The sequence below is a fragment of the Saccoglossus kowalevskii genome, chromosome 15, assembly GCF_978046115.1.
Source record: "Saccoglossus kowalevskii chromosome 15, keSacKowa6.1, whole genome shotgun sequence".
NCBI lineage: Eukaryota > Metazoa > Hemichordata > Enteropneusta > Harrimaniidae > Saccoglossus > Saccoglossus kowalevskii.
The window spans coordinates 33,436,703-33,456,675 of record NC_140655.1 but is presented as its reverse complement, the minus strand read 5'-3'; the positions used below and the strand labels follow the sequence as shown (position 1 = coordinate 33,456,675).

Here is a 19,973-nt window from a genome sequence, read left to right as displayed (position 1 = left end):
TATGATTTTTGACGTATTACAAATCCAATAAAAGTGTCAACTGGTTTAGTTTGGTGTATGAATCATAGCACATGTTTTGTGTTATAACATTTCACTCTGGAAACACACTGAAGCTGATTCACATGAAAATATCAGGGAAGTATAAGTGTACTTAGTAATAAGGAAGTTTGTAATGCAGTGGTTAGAATTTAAACAGTGATACGACAGTTAGTAATTAAGATGTAGTTAATAATATGAGGTTATTACAAGAATACCTCAAAAGTATGCACGAAGACAGTACAGCTGGAGTATCGACTGACACGCAGCGGAGGTTGATATGCGGCGTACTGAGGTATTCTCGTAATAACCTTATTATTATACATCTTTTCCTTCCAAGAATACATCACGGGAATGCCGAGATCCAAAAAGTTTAGAACAGAATCAGTAAACTCCGATGGCAGCCATGTTTGTTTTTATTATTAAAGAACGCTTACGCGTGTAATCATTCCATATTTGAAATTCATATTTCCTTATATGGTAGGATGAAAATACACTGTAAAATACAGCAAAATTACGGCATGCTGTAACTTATGGCATTACGGTGACAGATGTATAATAATAATGATATACTGTGAGCGATGAACCAATCCAACCAGCAGTATTGCTATATAGATCAGCTTACCAAAATAAACTGTTACATTTGAACTATCAATATTACTGTTTTGTTTCACTCTTTATAACAATGAGCTATATTGCAATATACATTATAAAAGAATGATGGTCAAACAGTCCCAAGCATGAAATATGGATTGTATGGCACAATGTCAGCAAAGACAACAATGACAGAATTAGTGCCTAAACATTTGCTAATAACAAATAATATTAACTTACAAGGTAAAATGTTCTTGTACCGATTTTTTGTCTTGTTTTCTGGTTTCTGACCTTCTTTACGACTATATAAATGTTTACATTCCAACTGCTGCAAAGCCTGTAATGATATATTATAAATAAGGGTTTTGTTTGCTGGTGTAATGTATTCATGTTAATGTATCACTTATCATGTACTGTAAAATACTTTATTTTAGCTGGAATTAATATTCACTGAATAGACGTTTAGGGTGTTTTGTATGGAATTTATTTTCACTGATTTTTGACAAGTTGAATGTAAAATATAGGTAAAAAAGCATATTCGCTGGATTTTATTTTCACTGAATCATTTCTTCAGCGAAAATAGCAAAAATTCCAATCGAAAATAAAGTATTCTACAGTACATAGAGCATGAATGGTATTAGAAAAAAAGAAGGAATTTTATAAATTTTGGTCATTTTGTTGTGTGTTATGGAATTGGTAAGTCTTATTTCCTATTTGTCATGGAACATGGTAAGTGTTTTAATATGTGTTATGGAACATGGTAAGTGTTCCTTGATATATGTTATGAAACATGGTAAGTGTTCTTTAATATGTGTTATGGAACATGGTAAGTGTTTTTAATATGTGTTATGGAACATGGTAAGTGTTCCTTGATATATGTTATGGAACATGGTAAGTGTTATTTTTTATGAGTTATGGAACATAGTAAGTGTTTTTAATATGTGTTATGGAACATGGTAAGTGTTCTTTGATATATGTTATGGAACATGGTAGTGTTCTTTAATATGTGTTATGGAACATGGTAAGTGTTCTTTGATATTTGTTATGAAACATGGCAAGTGTTTTTTGATATGTGTTATGGAACATGGTAAGTGTTCTTTAATATGTGTTATGGAACATGGTAAGTGTTCTTTGATATTTGTTATGAAACATGGCAAGTGTTTTTTGATATATGTTATGGAACATGGTAAGTGTTCTTTAATATGTGTTATGGAACATGGCAAGTGTTCTTTGATATATGTTATGGAACATGGTAAGTGTTCTTTAATATGTGTTATGGAACATGGTAAGTGTTCTTTGATATTTGTTATGAAACATGGCAAGTGTTTTTTGATATATGTTATGGAACATGGTAAGTGTTCTTTAATATGTGTTATGGAACATGGTAAGTGTTCTTTGATATTTGTTATGAAACATGGCAAGTGTTTTTTGATATATGTTATGGAACATGGTAAGTGTTATTTTTTATGAGTTATGGAACATGGTAAGTGTTTTTAATATGTGTTATGGAACATGGTAAGTGTTATTTTTTATGAGTTATGGAACATAGTGAGTGTTTTTAATATGTGTTATGGAACATGGTAAGTGTTCTTTGATATTTGTTATGAAACATGGCAAGTGTTTTTTGATATGTGTTATGGAACATGGTAAGTGTTATTCTTTTATTTGTCATGAAACATGGTAAGTGGTTTTTTTATGAGTTATGGAACATGGTAAGTGTTCTTTGATATATGTTATGGAACATGGTAAGTGTTTTTTGATATTTGTTATGAAACATGGCAAGTGTTTTTTGATATGTGTTATGGAACATGGTAAGTGTTTTTGATATGTGTTATGGAACATGGTAAGTGTTTTTGATATGTGTTATGGAACATGGTAAGTGTTATTTTCTATTTGTCATGAAACATGGTAAGTGTTCTTTGATATGTGTTATGGAACATGGTAAGTGTTTTTTGATGTGTGTTATGGAACATGGTAAGTGTTCTTTGATATGGAATATGGTAAATGGTATTTGTATTTGCCATGTGTCACGGTTGCATGTCATGAACAAAGTCAGCTTTGTGTGTCATAGAACATGGTAACTTGGATCAAATAATAATGCAGTATAACAAGGTATAAGCAGAGTGGTAGGACAAGCCATGGTTTATGATATATACCTCAAATTCTTCCCAAAATCCAGCTTTTGTTGTACCACCCTCTGGCTTGTCCAATGTTCTCATGAGTTCACGTACTCGTGTATCAATACCCGACGCACTGATCCGAGTTGCATTGAATGGCTAGAATAAATATAAAAATAAGTACAATGATTGGCCACCATGGAATACGAAAAGTCATTTATTCATTCGCAATAGGAATGTATCGAAAACTGAATTTGTGTGCATGTCGTCTCGGAGATTCTCACAAGACTCGTGTCCTTTGTCTAGTATCGCAATTGGTGAAGAATTGGTTAGTGCTTCGTCAAGTGCTAGAAACTTAGGTGTCTTGTTTGATTCGCAGCTGTCTATGGAAACACACATTTCTACTATTTGTAGATCTGGATATTCCCATTTAAGAAATATTAATCGTATTCGTAAATCATTATCCCAATCTGATACTGAAAAGTTGGTACATGCTTTCATATCTTCTCGCTTAGACAGCTGTAATTCACTATTGTCTGGTCTCCCTGTAACTAAGATAAAACCTCTTATTCGTGTACAAAATGCAGCAGCCCGCCTTGTCACTCGTGCTCGAAAATATGACCACATTACAGACATTTTTATTAAACTTCATTGGTTACCAGTTGTACAAAGAATCAATTTCAAATTACTTTTACTAGTGTATAAATCTTTGTATGGTTTTGCCCCAAATTATCTATGTGAATTAATCGAATTTTATGTACCGAGTCGTAGTTTAAGATCTGAATCGAAGTTTCTTATTAAAACTCGTCAGATGTGTAGTAAAAAGTCCAAGGTGTTATACAAAGACCGTGCTTTTGAAAATTTAGGTCCTAAACTTTTTAATGAATTACCTCTGTCTGTTCGTTCTAGTCCTTCAGTAGACATTTTTAAATCCAGACTGAAAACGCACTTATTTAAATGTGCTTTTAATATTTGACTGATTGTTTATTGTATCAGCGCCTTTGATCTTCAGATGTTGGAATTGTTGCGCTTAATTAAATAGAGTTATTATTATTATTATTATTATGTATGTGCATACACTTCCCATAATGCACTATTAAGGAATCATGAGAAATACATAATGTCCAAACATAGTGGAACAAAAAGTCAGGAAAAATTGAAGCGAATTCATAGCCAAGAAAAAACTGATTCAAGTCCATGAAATAGTGACCAAGTGTAAATATGTATGCGTGATATCCCATGATGCACAGCAAATAAAAAGATATTGACACAATGTATCATTAAATTGACATTCCGTGAGATTGAAAGTAATAGGGTCATAATGTCACTCTACATAATCATACATTGTTATAGGGCCACAACAGCTTTAGTATATATTGCACTTATTCCCCCAAATCAATATGCACATGTTACTCAAGATAAATGATGTATGTGTAATGTTTGAATGTGATTGGTCCAGACATATCTAAAATACAGGTGTGGACATTATATGCATTATATGCATACACGAATGGTTCGTCGAATGGACACACAAATGTACAGTGGTCAGTTTATAAGTGCTTGTTTTTGGAATTTATCCAAACAATCCTACCCTGTAATTAAATAACACTTCTTGAATTATTTGAAACTCATCACTTATTTCATAAATGACACAGTAATATTTATATCAAAAATGAAAATACTTTTTCAGTTTGCTGTTTGTTTTTTTCGTATTCTGAATTAAAAGTGTTTTATGTTGAATATATTACTTTCTTCCCCACAATAAAATTTTAAACTAAACATATCATCGTATGCTGACAAATATTCTTATCTTACCATTCTCAAATTAACAACGGTTCCAGAAGTTTCAACCATAGGATTTTTCTTATAATGCTCTACTAAATCAGTCAAACTGACAAATCTTTCTCCACCTCCCACATCGTATTTATTGTCCTGAAAGCAATTATACATAGAAGTTTATAGAGTTGTGACAACTGGTGGATTGAAAATTGGTAAAAACACTTACAGCCAGGTTTTTTTAGAATTCAGCATTCCAAGTACTTTGTTTGAACTTTCAAACAGTCAGTAACAATTTAACTTTACAAAAATTCAATACGTCAAACATAATTACAAGTCCTTATACTGATTCATTCCTAGTGTAATTCCATAAACTGATCAATTCAACTAACCTGTGATCGAATCATAATATGTGTAACTCTTTCTTCACAGCGAACCGACAAGACAAAATCCCCGGGTTTACTTTGACTTTCTCTCACAAGATAACTACCATTTTTGCCTTTCTCCATCAAACAACGCTCAGCTTCTTTACCAGAAATGTGACCATGAAACCATCTAAAAGATAAGATAACACATAGCAGGTTGATCACTACAGTTTAATCAAAGTGCTAAGAGATTTCTGATACCAATTTTATTTCTTCATTATGGAGAAATACAAAAGACCCTATGAGAACTACACTTTTAACAAATTATTTGTTTGTTGTATAGTAATGTATTGGAGCATTTACCTTTCTGTTGTTGGATCAGCTGAATTCAAGGGATATAATAATTTTATGATCTCTCCATTTTTTTCTTTCAATTGACCTCTACACTGCGTGTAGTATTCCACCAACTCTGCCAATGTTGCAAACTTTTCACCGCCATACAAATCGTAGAAGTCTCCAGTGTTTTGAATTTTAATATGTGTAACTTCCCCATTACGTCTGAAGAGAAAAAGATTTTATTTTTAATCTGATTATAAGAATTCCAATAAAAAATAGTAAAAGGCTCAGTGGTATTTACATTGTAAGTGTAATTGCTACATGTAACTGTACATAATTTGTAAACCAGCATTGTCTTAGCTCATTTTGTAACAGCATTAATTGTAAATCAGACTTTATCATTGGCTAAGACGTATTTGTACAGCTTTAGTAAAGGTGTACAGTCTAGAGTTAACAAAAAGATAGAATGCTTGCTCAACTATTGAAAATGTTGACCAAGGAAGGGATTCAAACCCACAACAAGATTAGAATTAATGATTCAGTATACAACACATGTAATTTTTTGTTTCAATTGGAGATACACGTCTAATTGAGAAAATATGGTATATGGAGTTCAATGACCTGAAATACTGAGCAACATTTTAGATGAAAGCACAGAATAACACATGGAATTATTTTTAAATATTGACAACTTAGATACAGCAGTAAAGGTGACTAACCTTACAGATAATGTGAAATCTCCAGGATTACTTTTACTTGGTCTTGCCAGAAAACTTCCATCAAATCCTCGTTCTATCAAGAGTTGTTCTGCTTCTAACCCTGATATGTTAGGATGAAACCACCTATGGAGAACAAGATCACAAATATTTTGTCACAAACACCAAGAGCCAAATGATTTTCAAACCTTTTCCCAAACTTTCTTGCATTTTTCCCCAAGACATTTTGACCCTTAATTCAGGCCAACATGGTAGAAGGGTGGGCACGGGGATAGCAATCTGGGGTAGAAAACTTTATAAAAAAAGACTCTATGCAGAGAAAACAAGCATTTCTAAAATGAATTACGGTAATAACTATGAAAAAATTTACAGACTTTTCAAAGATTTTTTTATTTTTCCTGTAATTTAAAGACAATTCAAAGACTTTCCAGACCTCAAAAATCCAAAGACCCTGTAAATAGTATTCAGAATTTAATTCAATGGCATAATGGCATTAACAATGATTCTGTTTATTAAAACTATGGCAGATTCTTGCTACGCACACAATATGCCATATATTATTTAAATATTTGGAAATACCTACATGCCATTTTAGCGAATTTGACTCACACATGAATTACCAGAATCTTAATTTAGCTAATAATCTCATCATGAAAATATACTATATTTGAATTAGCAAAATTATGGATTAGCTAAATTAGCTAAAAAAAAAAAGGAAAGCAAATGAAAATGATGAACAACTTTGGCGTAATAGTTTTTCTGGCCATTTTATTTTTTCTCATTGTATCTCATCTAGTATAGGTACTGCTATTATTATTAATTCAGTGACTACAGATCTAAATGGTAGAGGACCAACACGCTCAATTTCTCGATTCACAATTCAATTATTCAATCCTGCTAAACTACAACCTGATAGAGAAATTATTTGGGGAGGTGACCACAATTTTACAGCTGATATATTTCTGGATATAATAGGTGGAAACACTTTTTTATGGAAATGTTCTTGTGAAAAACTAAAATATATTTGAAGTTTGATTTAATAGATATCGATAGAGGATACGTAATCCTACCACATATAGATATACATGAAGACATTTCAGATCAAATCAAAGTTGAATCAATTATTTCCTTGTTAGCAATTCTCTCTCTTGGGGGCAAGTAACATAGATATTGTCTCCAGTGTGCAATCTGATCATCCTCGATTACTATGTCTATTGGCGATGATAGAATTATACTTGGAAGATCTTATTGGAAAATTAATAATAGTCTACTAAGAAAGGTAAATTATAAATAGATCATTCATGAAAATTTTAAACTCTGGATTTGCAAAATTTGCACTAACTGGCATGAGTATGTAGAATAAAACTCAAAATTCTTCCTGGCCTAGAGCACTCCAATGCAAAAAAGTCGCAAATCTCTTTGTTAATTAATAGTTCCAATAGAGAAGTATCCGACATGAAGGATATTCAGAAAGAAATTAAGTTTTTCTATGAGAATCTGTTCCGTAGCAGGTGTATACATGATACTCTTAAAATTGATCATTCATTTAAACCCACAGTTAAACCAGATGATTTGGAGAGAGAGCTTTGTGAAGGCATTATTACCCTACAAGAAGCATTTGAAGCCTTGAATGCTATGTCCAGAAATAAAACCCCAGGCAATGATGAACTCAGTGTTAAGTTCTACTGTACTTTCTGGCCTCTGTGTGGAGAATACCTGGTTAAGACATTAAATGCTACATATGTAACTGGTGAATTTTCAAACAGTCAAAACCATCATACTGATTAAAACAAGCAGCCTCTCAACTGAGATAGCTCTGCTGTTAGCATTGCACATTTCAATTAAAGAACTGAAAATATCATCACGAAATGAACAAAATTAAGAATCGAACTTGCAATTTTTAACAAGAAGTCGAAAATATCACTTTTTACCAAAATGACAAAAATATTCATTAAAATTAGAGAATTAAAGATATTATCACAAAATAAACAAATCAAAGAGAGGTCTGCCCAGGGTATACATATACGCCAAGTATCAAAGCAATAAGAATTGTACTTTTCAAGAAGAAAATGAAAAAGTAAAAAGTTGATAAGGACAACAGACAGATATGATAAGCTCCGCTCGACATGTCCACAGCAGAGCTATAAAAAAGGGAAAGACAAGCGGTTCATTCGAAACTGGAGACTAATCCCCCTGCTTAATACAGATTATAAAATTGCTCACAGGGTGGATAAGTTACTGCCCAAAATTATTCATGAATGTCAAACGGCTTTTGTAAATTGCAGATCCATTGAGGACTCAATTCGCATAATTGAAGGTATAATGCAATTCACCAAAGATAATAAATTACCTGGGATTCTCGTAGCAATTAATTTCCAGAGCAGAAATATGTCTTGTACAAATGTATACATTAAATCAATTTAATTTCAGTAAATCTTTACAGCATTGCGTTAAAACACTTCACCAAAATCCAATCAGTTGTATGATGGATAGTGGTTTGAGTATTGGGTATTTTGCTCTTGGGAGGGGAGTCAGACAGGGTGACCCTGTATCACTTGCCCGCTTTATTATAGCCATTGAGGTATTTCTGACTTCATTTAGACAAAGTGAGTTTATTAAGGGAACAAATTTTTAAGGTTCGGTTATAAAATATTTATCCTTTACAGATTTAACCTGCTCTTTTAATTTAAGGTCTGTTGAAAATTTGTTTACATTGTCAGATGCATTCGGCACTTTTTTTAGGATTACAAGTAAACTTTGAAAACTCGAAGCCATATGGCTTGGGGGATGGAGGTCTCATACGGATAAACCCTATAGTATCTGCCGGCCAATGTCACCAATCAAAATTATTGGAATATATTATTGTAACAATAAAGATCTAGCATATAAATTAAATATTGAAGGACCACTTGATTCGCTGAAGAAATGCTTGCAGCTTTGGTCGGGTTGAAAACTGTCATTGATAGGTAAAACACAAATAGTCAAATCACTGCTAATTTCTTTATTTATTTAATTTAATCTTATAAGTTGTAAAAATCAATGATATTTTAACAATGAACAGATTTATCCACAAATTATTTGAATGGACCAGACAGTGCCACAAGAAATACTATGATTGTTGATATTGCTTAGAGGTGAATTAATTATTAGATATTTATTCGCTCTGAATTATGCTTTTAGGTTCAAGTGGATTAAACATTTCCTAGACCCAACTGTCACCCCTCGGAGGTAGCATTATCTTCAGAAGTAACTATCAAATTTCTCTACTGTTTACCTCACTGCCTTCTTTTTATAAGAGCCTTCTGTACAACAGGTCAACGTTTCATATGTTCCAAAAGCAAACTCAGTCAGTAGAAATAAGGGTTTGCTACCATATGTAAAGAGAGTATACCAATGTGAAAGCTTTATTGCAAATACAAACAACAAACAGGAGTACTGCATGTTGTAATGTACTTAAACAGGGTACTAAACAAGTAGCCTCTCGGCTGAGATAGCTCTGCTGTTAGCAATGCACAATTAAGAACTGAAGATATCATTATAAAATGAACAATATGTATAGCATCAAAGCAACCGGACTTGCTGTTTTTAACAAGAAGTCGAAAATATCACTTTTCACCAAAAATCACAAAAATATTCATCAAAATTAAAGAATTGAAGATATCATCAGGAAATGAACAAATCTGAGAGAGGTCCATATGTAGTACCTATATATGTAATATCAAAGCAATTGGACTTGCGGTTTTTAACAAGAAGTCAAAAATATCACTTTTTACCAAAAATGACAAAAATATTCACCAATAATAGAGATTTTGAGATTTTGACATGAAATGAACAAATCTGGGAAAGAACCATCCAAGGTACTTGCATATCAAATTTGAAAACATTCTGACTTGGGGAACTAAAAGTGAAAGTGAGTGATCCATGTGATGGGGAACTATAAATGTGAAAGTGAGTGATCCATGTGATGGTGAACTAAAAATGTGAAAGTGAATGATCCATGTGATGTGGAAATATAAATGTGAAAGTGAGTGATCCATGTGATAGGGAACTAAAAATGTGAAAGTTAGTGATCCATGTGATGGGGAACTAAAAATGTAAAAGTGAGTGATCCATGTGATGGGGAACTAAAAATGTAAAAGTGAGTATGCATTGATCCTTGACCTGCAGTTATTGTAGCAACAACACTTGCTTGAAGGTTGAAACAAAATTATATTTCTGGTCAGTGTGTACACCACCAAAAAAAAAAAATGCAGACCAATTTTTTCCACTATTTTAGTCACCGATAGTTTGACCAAAAACATTTTTTGATTTTTTGGCAAGACGTAAAAGAATAAAACTAATAGCATTTCAGATTGGTCCAAAAAATGATGGTTGCCAATATTGGCCACTTGTGTATATAATAATAATTATGTACAGTACAGATTAAGTGTAACATATCTTTCAAACTGACTATCAGCTGACAAATTGACTTCTTATAAAAATTAACAGTATTCAAAGTCAGTATCATATAATTACCAAAGACTATGATTATTTACTACCATTTTTCATATATTAATAATTTTAATTCCAGTTTTTAGATTTCATTAAAACACATAATTATAACAATTGTGAAACATTAAAGTGCCTTTGAAATGGTCACTAATACATTTCCCGTTTTAGATTTTTGTTCGACTGAAATAGACAGTTATTGATTTTTTGGTTGAAAATAATTAATTGTATTCAAATAAATTTGGTGTTGTAGCCAGGCCCACCTATCCTGAAACAGTCGACTGTTTCAAGCTTTCCCACTCTAGCCGAAGTAATAGTGCACCACCAAAATATGAGAGGAAGCCATACTCTCGCACTATAACTATAAAAAGTTTCTGAATTTTTTGGTGATTGCTGTTGAATGACAACTTCACACTTATGTGATTTTTTTGAATAATAAATGTGCCTTATATACATTATCTGCAATGTACGCTGACCAAAGGTTTTTGTGTATGCAAATGAGAAGCTGGAGAAGGGCCTCGTTTTAAAATATGTAAAAATAAAATTTACGTAGATTGAGTTTTAAACCCATTTTTTCACTTTAAAAATTTATTTTGTACTTAGAAGCATAAAAAATACTAATATGATGTACCAATAAATGATTTTGGGAGTGAAAGTAGCAGGCATTTCACAGGCACTTTAAGGGTCTTTGTGAATAATTCTAAACTGAGACTCATTCAAATACTTCATTCATAGGTCTAAAAAAGCAGTTCTTTCCTAAATCATGAAATATTGAGATAAAATTATTTATTAATAATTATGTTTTCTGTGTTATTTTAAATTGGACATCCATATAAAAAATAATTCACAAAACGTTCCACACGTACATTGTATGAGCCCAGAATAAGTCATGTGTGAAATTGCACACAGACTATGTGAACATTTAACACAGTACAGCACGATCCATCAATCTTAGTAACTATGGTAATTCGTGTAGTAAACATAGTAACATAAATTCAAAGTAGTCTAGTCATTGTCTGACTTTTGACCTAATGGTTCATGTTTGTACCAGTCAGATACCACTGGAAAACATTCCATAAAAGTATGACAACCTTGGCCTTAAAAATAGTAGAAATTAGAGACTATTGCAAGTTGATAGGAAACAGCTGCCAGCAACTCCAAAAAGCCATCCCAAAACAGTGACACTGCAAAAAAGAATACCCCACTCACATAATTTTGTGAACTAAGGACACACTCCTTCAGTGAGTGCATTTGTTTTGTCATTGATATGGTACAAGATAATTTAGACCCTTTCTGATACTGCAGAAAGAAAAAGCAATTTTTGAAGTAAATTGCTTCAACGAAAATTATTTCAAAATGTTCCTTTAGATAGTTTTGATTCTGGAGTAACTGTAAATTATATTTAAAATCAAGATTTTATGACGCAATCCCCAGAACTTACCGGTACACACATAAACAAATCTGTAAATTGTCTCACAATGATGTATAATGTCTACACCCAGGCTACTCCTGTTTTAGATTATTTCATGGCTGAATATTATTACAAAATACAACAATTCACTGAAGAAAAACACTTAGGAATAATTGTCTTATATCAAGTAAACTAAGGGTGTGCTGGTTGCTATCAATCATTTGTAGAAACCATGATGTGATTCTATGTACAATTTGGGTTAGGTCACATTTAGAATATTGCATTCAAGCTTATATAGGCTCCCTTATCTACAGAAACACAATAATCTTATAGAAGTACAGACAAAAGAAACATAATTAATTAACAATTTGGGTAATTGTAACTATGTAAAAAAAGATTTGTACAATACAATCTCCATGATAACTTATGTGCTTCTAGAAGAAACAGAATCGTCTATGTAAGTGTTTATTTACAGAGTGGAAAATGCATGAAACAATCTGTCAGAATCTGGGTTCAGGCAAAAACAGTCTTGAATAGTACTGCAGCTATGAGGTAGTAATTGTGAATTACTAAAACAAGGAAGCCTACATGTTTCAAAAACCTTACAGCAGAACTAAGACAATATATTTTTATGGCATTAGTAATAATGTCCAAATGTCGTAAAGATAAGAGAAAATTATATAGTTACTGGCTTCGCCTGAAGCCAATATCAAGATATCAGGTGACTGTTATTGGTCAAAACTGAAGACTGAGGTCATCAACAGCCACTTGGGGGGCAATAATTCTTGATAATGAAAGCCAATGCCCATTACTTTTTTATTATCCCGGGATAAAACTAGAACAGTCAGCTACACATGTAGGTGAAACAGAGTACCAAAATGCTACCCCGCCCCGAGTTAAAAATAAAAATTAGTCCTCATGGGTGGAACTCCTTTAAAAGTGTCAAAGATGCATTCTTTCATCTTCATCAATAACCTTTGACTAGATGTTATGACATCAGAGGCAGTATCAATTATGTCAGAGCAAGAAATATGCTGGGAGAGGCCAATATCAAAATGTACCAAATGATTGTTAATATTTAGAACAGCAAAATACAACATAACTAGCAAGCTATTCTAAATCCATGTATTTACTTTCGGAGTTATGATGCTATGTATTTTCTTTTTGTTATACGGTACCGTCTGATGATACCGTTATGTAATAAAGTGAAAATAGTAGCCTATATTTATATCTGCATTACAACACTATTAAATCACAGTAATCACTAGTAGTCGTCTATGTCAACAGTTTTCTAACTGTTTCCCCACGATTGAGCAACAAAAACTGAAAATCGAGAGATCATATCGACGATGAGTGGAATCTCTTTACAGAAGCATAACACAATACACCCTGGACACGGATAATCTGACGGTCACGAATCAGTTCCCTGTAAGTTGCAACATTTACTTCCTGTTACGGAACTTCGAAATTTATTGCTCTCTTTTCGGTATATTGCTTTTTACAAGGTCACACTGCGTGAAATATGTTCCTACTTACCTCCTCGATGCCATTTCTGGCGGTTATTACCACTAAAATGCCAAAAAACAAAGCGGCAAACGTCTTGACAAGTCAAGGAAACGAGAAGAACGAACCTTCTGGAGTGACCTTTCACCTTTCGTGACGACATACTTATGAAGGGCGCCGCCATGTACAAATCTCGGTCTACGTGATACAGATATCTCTGGGTAGCACCTTATCACCAAAACTATTTGTATGTAGTGACATTTTATAATTGGCCAAATGAAAATGTTTCTGGTCAATTTATTTTCTAAATCGCCGAGAATTTGTTTTTCTTACATTTTTTTCTAAAATTATGACAAATAATATGGTATCTCGTTCTTGGAACAGAGCTCATTGGGCCATCGAACTCTCGAAAGTGTGGAAATATTTATACCTTGGTAACTACAAACTATATATATATATCCTTATTTATAAACTGGAATCAATAATAAATGTATTTATACCAAAAGCCAAAATGGCTGACCTTCCTGTCCAAATGGGCATCTGGCCGGGTGGTTTAACTTTAAATCCCTTATTATTCAATATAAGCTAAGATAAGATAATTCTTTATTACAACCTTATAGAATGAATTACACATCTATTTTGGTTTATAAAATGTACACTAGTATATATATATACGTTTTTAAATTGAATAACTTTTTTATAACTGATGTCCATTGTACGCTGACGATCTTGTAATCCTATCAGACGCCAAATTAGCCAGTGTAAAAATGGAAAATAAACATTAATATTGCAAAATTAAAAACTATGATATTTAACAAAAGTGGGAAAACATTAAATAAAAAAAAAATATAGAAATGATCTAGAATTAGAAAGAGTATCTTCATACACGTATCTTGGTATAAAACTGAATACCACTGGGAACCTAGATATAGCACAACAAGTTTATATGAAAATGTTTTATGAACAAACCAATACTCGCGTATTGCGCAGAAATATTGAAATGTGACATAATAAAAATTAAAAATGTTATGCATTCATTGTCACCAATGGAAAAAATGCACTTAAATATTGCAAGATTAAAATCAGAGGAATTGTTTTGAAGTAAAGACGAAAAACAACTTTGTTAATTCGCGTATATACTCAAATTGGATCAACATATAGGTGGCATCGTGATTACTTATTCTGATGATGGTGCTGATTATTATTTAGTTTGGAGCATCGCGGAGGGCGCAACTCACGCCACCTTGTCAGGTTGATTATTATCATTCTAATCATGCCCACTCATTGAAATATACAATGGGTTTTAAACTATAAAATCATAATTTATATTAATATGCTATATTGAATAGCGAACATATTTTCAAAATAAAAAAAATAAAAAAAATACGCCAAAAGCTTTCTAAATATATCTTACTTGTATAGCACCCCTCGTGCCGGTATGAGTGAGTCGTCTGTTAGATCATAGACCCTCCAGTAGACTGGAGGGTCTATGGTTAGATTTATTGCAGGCATTCCATTTAAATCCATCCTGAAAACCCCAATGCGCAAAGTTATAAAATCCGATTTCAATCCCATGCGTTAGTATATAGAGGGGGGCAGGGGGGAATAGCTGGTACAGATTACAAGAAATAATAACGGCATTTTACGTTTTTACACTAATTAAAATGAAAGTTCCATTTACAGTAAAAAATAGGTTTTTACACTTTAAAGATAAAGCAAATTCCCAATTATATTTTACATTTTTATATTTTTGATAATTTGAGTTTAAGAATCAAAATTGGAAATTGCGTACGAATTACAACATTTAATTTGGAAAATGCTCTATACGCTTACAAAAAATAATATCTTTGTACAAATTACGGACGAATCAAATAGCTGATTATATTTTACAGCTAGCCCATGTCTACGAAATTACGTTTTTTTTATTTTTCCATGACAATATTCACACAAAACTGAGAATTGTTATCAAGAAAATGTTGTTGTTTTTTTCATTTAATTTCAAATTAGAAATGCAAATTAATACCTAAACCGGGAACTGTATATTAAAAGCGACGAGATTTTACATGTACCGGTAATCCGATTGCATCATGATGTTGCGTGGATGCTGAGGTCCCGTTGTTCTCGTACTTTCTCGCGTTACTTACAATCTCCATTGAACATATATCAGACCATAATTAAAGATAGGTATTATTCAGAATCATTGGTACAATTAGCATATTGAAATTTTTGGAGAAATTATAGGTGGTTTGCGGGAATTTTTCTTCTGAACTAGAAATAACACAATATTTTGCAACTATAACGGTTTCCGAACCAATCAGATGGCATGTTATTACCGCGGAGGGAAACGCGTAATGCGCATGCTCAAATCGCTGTAATATGTATATGAGGTGTCGTCAAGTTTCATGGAGACGTTATTTACATGGTCCTAAGGGAAGTATCTAGCGGCATTATTCCGCGATTTTCAAATTGTTGTTTTATCTGTGTGTGTCTCAGGTATAATAGATTTAAATAACTCGAGCAGATAACTAAAGAAACCACCAATTCACCAAGGAATCGCGATCGCGCCGTGTTTACCTACTGAGTCCTTTTTCAATGGCGGAATATTTGAGTTGAGGGCTCCGGGCCTGAGGTCATTGCATGGGTATCGAAATCTGTCGATCAGTTGTGACACTACATTTACTTTAACAATATCAACTTGGTCGCTACTCTAATAGATTTTGTTCCTGGGGTATTGAATGGACAGTTAATAACGCATCGACTATCACCCACTAGAATTGAGTCCAACAAGTGATAACTTGACTTACTGACCTCAACTCAGAGACTTGACAGGTCCTGTGACAACGTTGTACGGCGACAGAGAATCAACATACAGGACTTATCTTATCATTTATTTGTTCAAAACATTAAATTGATTCTATACTACATATTTCAGGTAAGTTATTTGTCGTTTTTCGAATGGTAATGTAATGATTGTGTTTATTGTTTATCTTGAACATAAATTTGATGAAAAATCAAGTTATCACCTGATATCACTTGCTTGTAAGTTGTACAGCTGAAGTGCGTTTAATAAAGTTGCGATAGTTTATGTTTATACCCTAACCCCAACCCCTCCACCCTCCAATGTGAATGCCTCTTCAGATAACTACATGTATGTGTCCTGAACGTGTACATGTATACAATTAAAATGGTGGGAGGGGCACTAAAGGGACAGGGTTCGGATTAGATTATTATTAGAGTTAAGATTAGAATTAGCCCATAAGAAATAATTTATCGATACTTGTGAAGTCATATGGTCTCGCAACATCCATGATTCGATAATAGTCGGTTAATAGATTATCGTAACACTGCCAATGTCGCAACAAGTGTCAGCCAACAAGCAACTCAATAATGATCAAGTTTGACGAACTCCAAGTGCCAATAAGACCATGGACGTACTATTAGTATGTCCATGATAAGACAAAGAAATCAAAACTTTATGTAACTACACTTACAAATCATATGCACCATACAATGTTATGGCTGCTGGCTGTTATCAGCAATTGGCATAAATATTACTATTACTTCAATATCTTTTTGAAATCAATATTCACTCTGTAGTATTACGAGCTAGTGTCATTGCACTATTCAAGTAATCGTTGTAGGTACCACTGCATGATTTATTTTTCTCTATGTACCGTTCGCACAGTACAATGTTTACTGTGAATAAAAAATAAACCCAACCAGCAGTATCTCAATATTGATGTACATGTATCTCACTGTTTACTAGCTTACATGTACCATTATAAATTGTTACTGGTACAATTATTATTGCTACATAGTAAAACAACTAGCTACATGTATATTGCAATACTGGTGGTTGGGTTGCATTTTGTTCACAGTAAAGAGAATTTCATAACGTTTACATGCTAAATGTCACAACTGTGAATTAATGTATTAAGATTTAATATTGAAGTATCATATTTGCTCACTTTTATGTATTTGTGCATACATTCATGTAAATGTAAGTGTGTCTGTGGTAAAGATATAACTGGTCTTGAATTTCATGGAGGCTTAAAAGACTTGCTTTGGTGCCCTTTGATATTGTCTATATTATTCCTATATGCTAACACCAGTTTATAAATGTTGTCATTGAAAAAGGATACTCTCAACTCTGATGCTCTTGCCCTGGTTTAATAACTTTGTTCCATAGATAATGATTAGTATTAAAAATATATTCTACCAAGTTACATGTACATTTACATATACAAGTGTTTTGTCATTGTAGTTAAAACTGAATATGTTGAAAGTCTACTGTGTAGTCAGTAACAGTGAATAGCATTACACTTCATAACATTGTGTATAGAATAGTTCCATAGTTGAAGTTTAAATATTTTACAGAAACATTCATTGTATTGTTCCAGAATGTTAACTAGTCTTTGTGTTTATTAAAATGGAAATCTTTTGTTCACATTTGCTGACTGGGTTCAATTAACATAAATCTGTTAGTTAATTTTTTCTCTGGGTCTTATGCAATACATTGTACCTGTATTTATTAGATAATGTTTAACAAATTAGTATGATTTTTTGCTACTTGCCAGTCAAAGAATTAAGTCAAGGCACCGTATAAAGTTTTACAAATGTCAAACCAAGGCAAGATAGAAACAATTCACAACAATGGGCCATTCCAGTTTATATCTGCACCCCCCTGTTGATGAGTTTGCGTGTTTACTTCATACAGGGTATAATTTCCATGGGTGTATAAGTCATACAAAGTTTTATTTCCAAATCACCATTCACCATACAGTAATGGAAATCCAAATCTATAGGTCCTACTTATGGTGTTGATGAGTTCCTTTGTGACACCATACAGAGTGGGATTTCCAAATATAACTCTCATCATATGCTAATTTACCAAGTTCAAAATTTTATATCTGATAATGGAAATCCAAACTAGTCCTGATTCACGGTGTTGATGAGCTCATTCGTCCCACCATCATTATCTAATTTCAGTAATAACTATTTCATACTGGCCCAATACAGTCAGAATTCTAAGTTTTTTTAGTCATACAGTGTTGGAAATCCAACCACATGAACCGGTATGTGGTGAGATAAACTATGCCATATTTTATTTACCGTAGTAGCCATAACTGCCTGGATTTCCCAAATTTTTTTTCCATACTCGTCTGGATTTCCAGATTCTGTTTCTTCATATACAGTTGGAATTCCGGGGTATTTTCCCCATCATACAGTGCTGAAAATCCGACCTCATCAACAGGGGGGTGGGGGGGGGATGCAGATATAAACTGGAATGGCCCAATAGCAACCAGATTGGTGTCAATAATTATTGCTAATGTGTAGTAAAAGATAGCACACTTAGTTCATTGTGGGAGTTCCATGGCTAGTCTTCCCTTGTATCCCAGTTTGCTCCATTGCCAGTGTTTACTTGAAAGATTGCACACTTAGTTCATTGTGGGAGTCCCATGGCTAGTCTTCCCTTGTATCCCAGTTTGCTCCATTGCCAGTGTTTACTTGAAAGATTGCACACTTAGTTCATTGTGGGAGTCCCATGGCTAGTCTTCCCTTGTATCCCAGTTTGCTCCATTGCCAGTGTTTACTTGAAAGATTGCACACTTAGTTCATTGTGGGAGTCCCATGGCTAGTCTTCCCTTGTATCCCAGTTTGCTCCATTGCCAGTGTTTACTTGTAAGATTGCACACTTAGTTCATTGTGGGAGTCCCATGGCTAGTCTTCCCTTGTATCCCAGTTTGCTCCATTGCCAGTGTTTACTTGAAAGATTGCACACTTAGTTCATTGTGGGAGTCCCATGGCTAGTCTTCCCTTGTATCCCAGTTTGTTCCATTGCCAGTGTTTACTTGTAAGATTGCACACTTAGTTCATTGTGGGAGTCCCATGGCTAGTCTTCCCTTGTATTCCAGTTTGCTCCATTGCCAGTGTTTACTTGAAAGATTGCACACTTAGTTCATTGTGGGAGTCCCATGGCTAGTCTTCCCTTGTATCCTAGTTTACTCCATTGCCAGTGTTTACTTGAAAGATTGCACACTTAGTTCATTGTGGGAGTCCCATGGCTAGTCTTCCCTTGTATCCCAGTTTACTCCATCACTATTGAAGTAGATTGGTTGGTATAGTGGTTAGCATATAAGTCCTGTAACCTGCAGTTTTTCACTTGCTGTTTATATAATTTTCCATTTCTTGTGCAGTGCCACTTATATTCTTTTCATTTGACCCTTTACAATTACAGGTACATCTTATTAAATATGCCGCGTAAAATACCGTTCAGTATCGTCCATGCCAGTAGCAGTGATGATGCGTATAGTGTGAAGGAACTGGAAGTTCACAATCCTCTTGTAAAGGGATGGGTGACTGGACGGTTCTGTCTTTACCCACAAGAACTGGTTCTGAGATTAACTGAAAGAGCTCGTATCCGAAAACTTCAAATTTTGTCACATCAGTTTCTTATAGGTGAGTTTGAGATGTACTGATATACATATACATGTATGTATGTTGTATGTAAAAAAAATCATTTTTTTTTTCCTGTTTTTAGACAAACATTCATGCAGGAAATGTGCTGATTTGTTTTATTATGTGTATACTTCTGTACTTTCTGTTCAACGATTATGAAAATTCACACTGT

The 19,973-nt window shown here is 33.4% G+C and overlaps 2 protein-coding genes across 2 annotated transcripts in view; one reads left to right on the top strand and one right to left on the bottom strand.

Moving 5' to 3' along the window:
* LOC102803939 (tyrosine-protein phosphatase non-receptor type 11-like) overlaps window positions 1-13,514 on the bottom strand; it is a 117,756-nt gene extending 104,242 nt beyond the window's left edge. The window contains exons 1-7 of the mRNA XM_085490743.1: window positions 13,376-13,514; window positions 5,944-6,066; window positions 5,252-5,446; window positions 4,916-5,078; window positions 4,563-4,679; window positions 2,787-2,906; window positions 871-967 (exon numbers count right to left, since the gene is read on the bottom strand). Coding sequence (XP_085346869.1) covers window positions 871-967; window positions 2,787-2,906; window positions 4,563-4,679; window positions 4,916-5,078; window positions 5,252-5,446; window positions 5,944-6,066; window positions 13,376-13,389 — 829 coding nt within the window. The 5' untranslated portion in view covers window positions 13,390-13,514. The remainder of the gene's footprint in view (window positions 1-870; window positions 968-2,786; window positions 2,907-4,562; window positions 4,680-4,915; window positions 5,079-5,251; window positions 5,447-5,943; window positions 6,067-13,375) is intronic.
* Window positions 13,515-15,735: 2,221 nt separating this feature from the next.
* LOC100369449 (centrosomal protein of 104 kDa-like) overlaps window positions 15,736-19,973 on the top strand; it is a 29,137-nt gene continuing 24,899 nt past the window's right edge. The window contains exons 1-2 of the mRNA XM_006811857.3: window positions 15,736-16,274; window positions 19,581-19,801. Coding sequence (XP_006811920.1) covers window positions 19,597-19,801 — 205 coding nt within the window. The 5' untranslated portion in view covers window positions 15,736-16,274; window positions 19,581-19,596. The remainder of the gene's footprint in view (window positions 16,275-19,580; window positions 19,802-19,973) is intronic.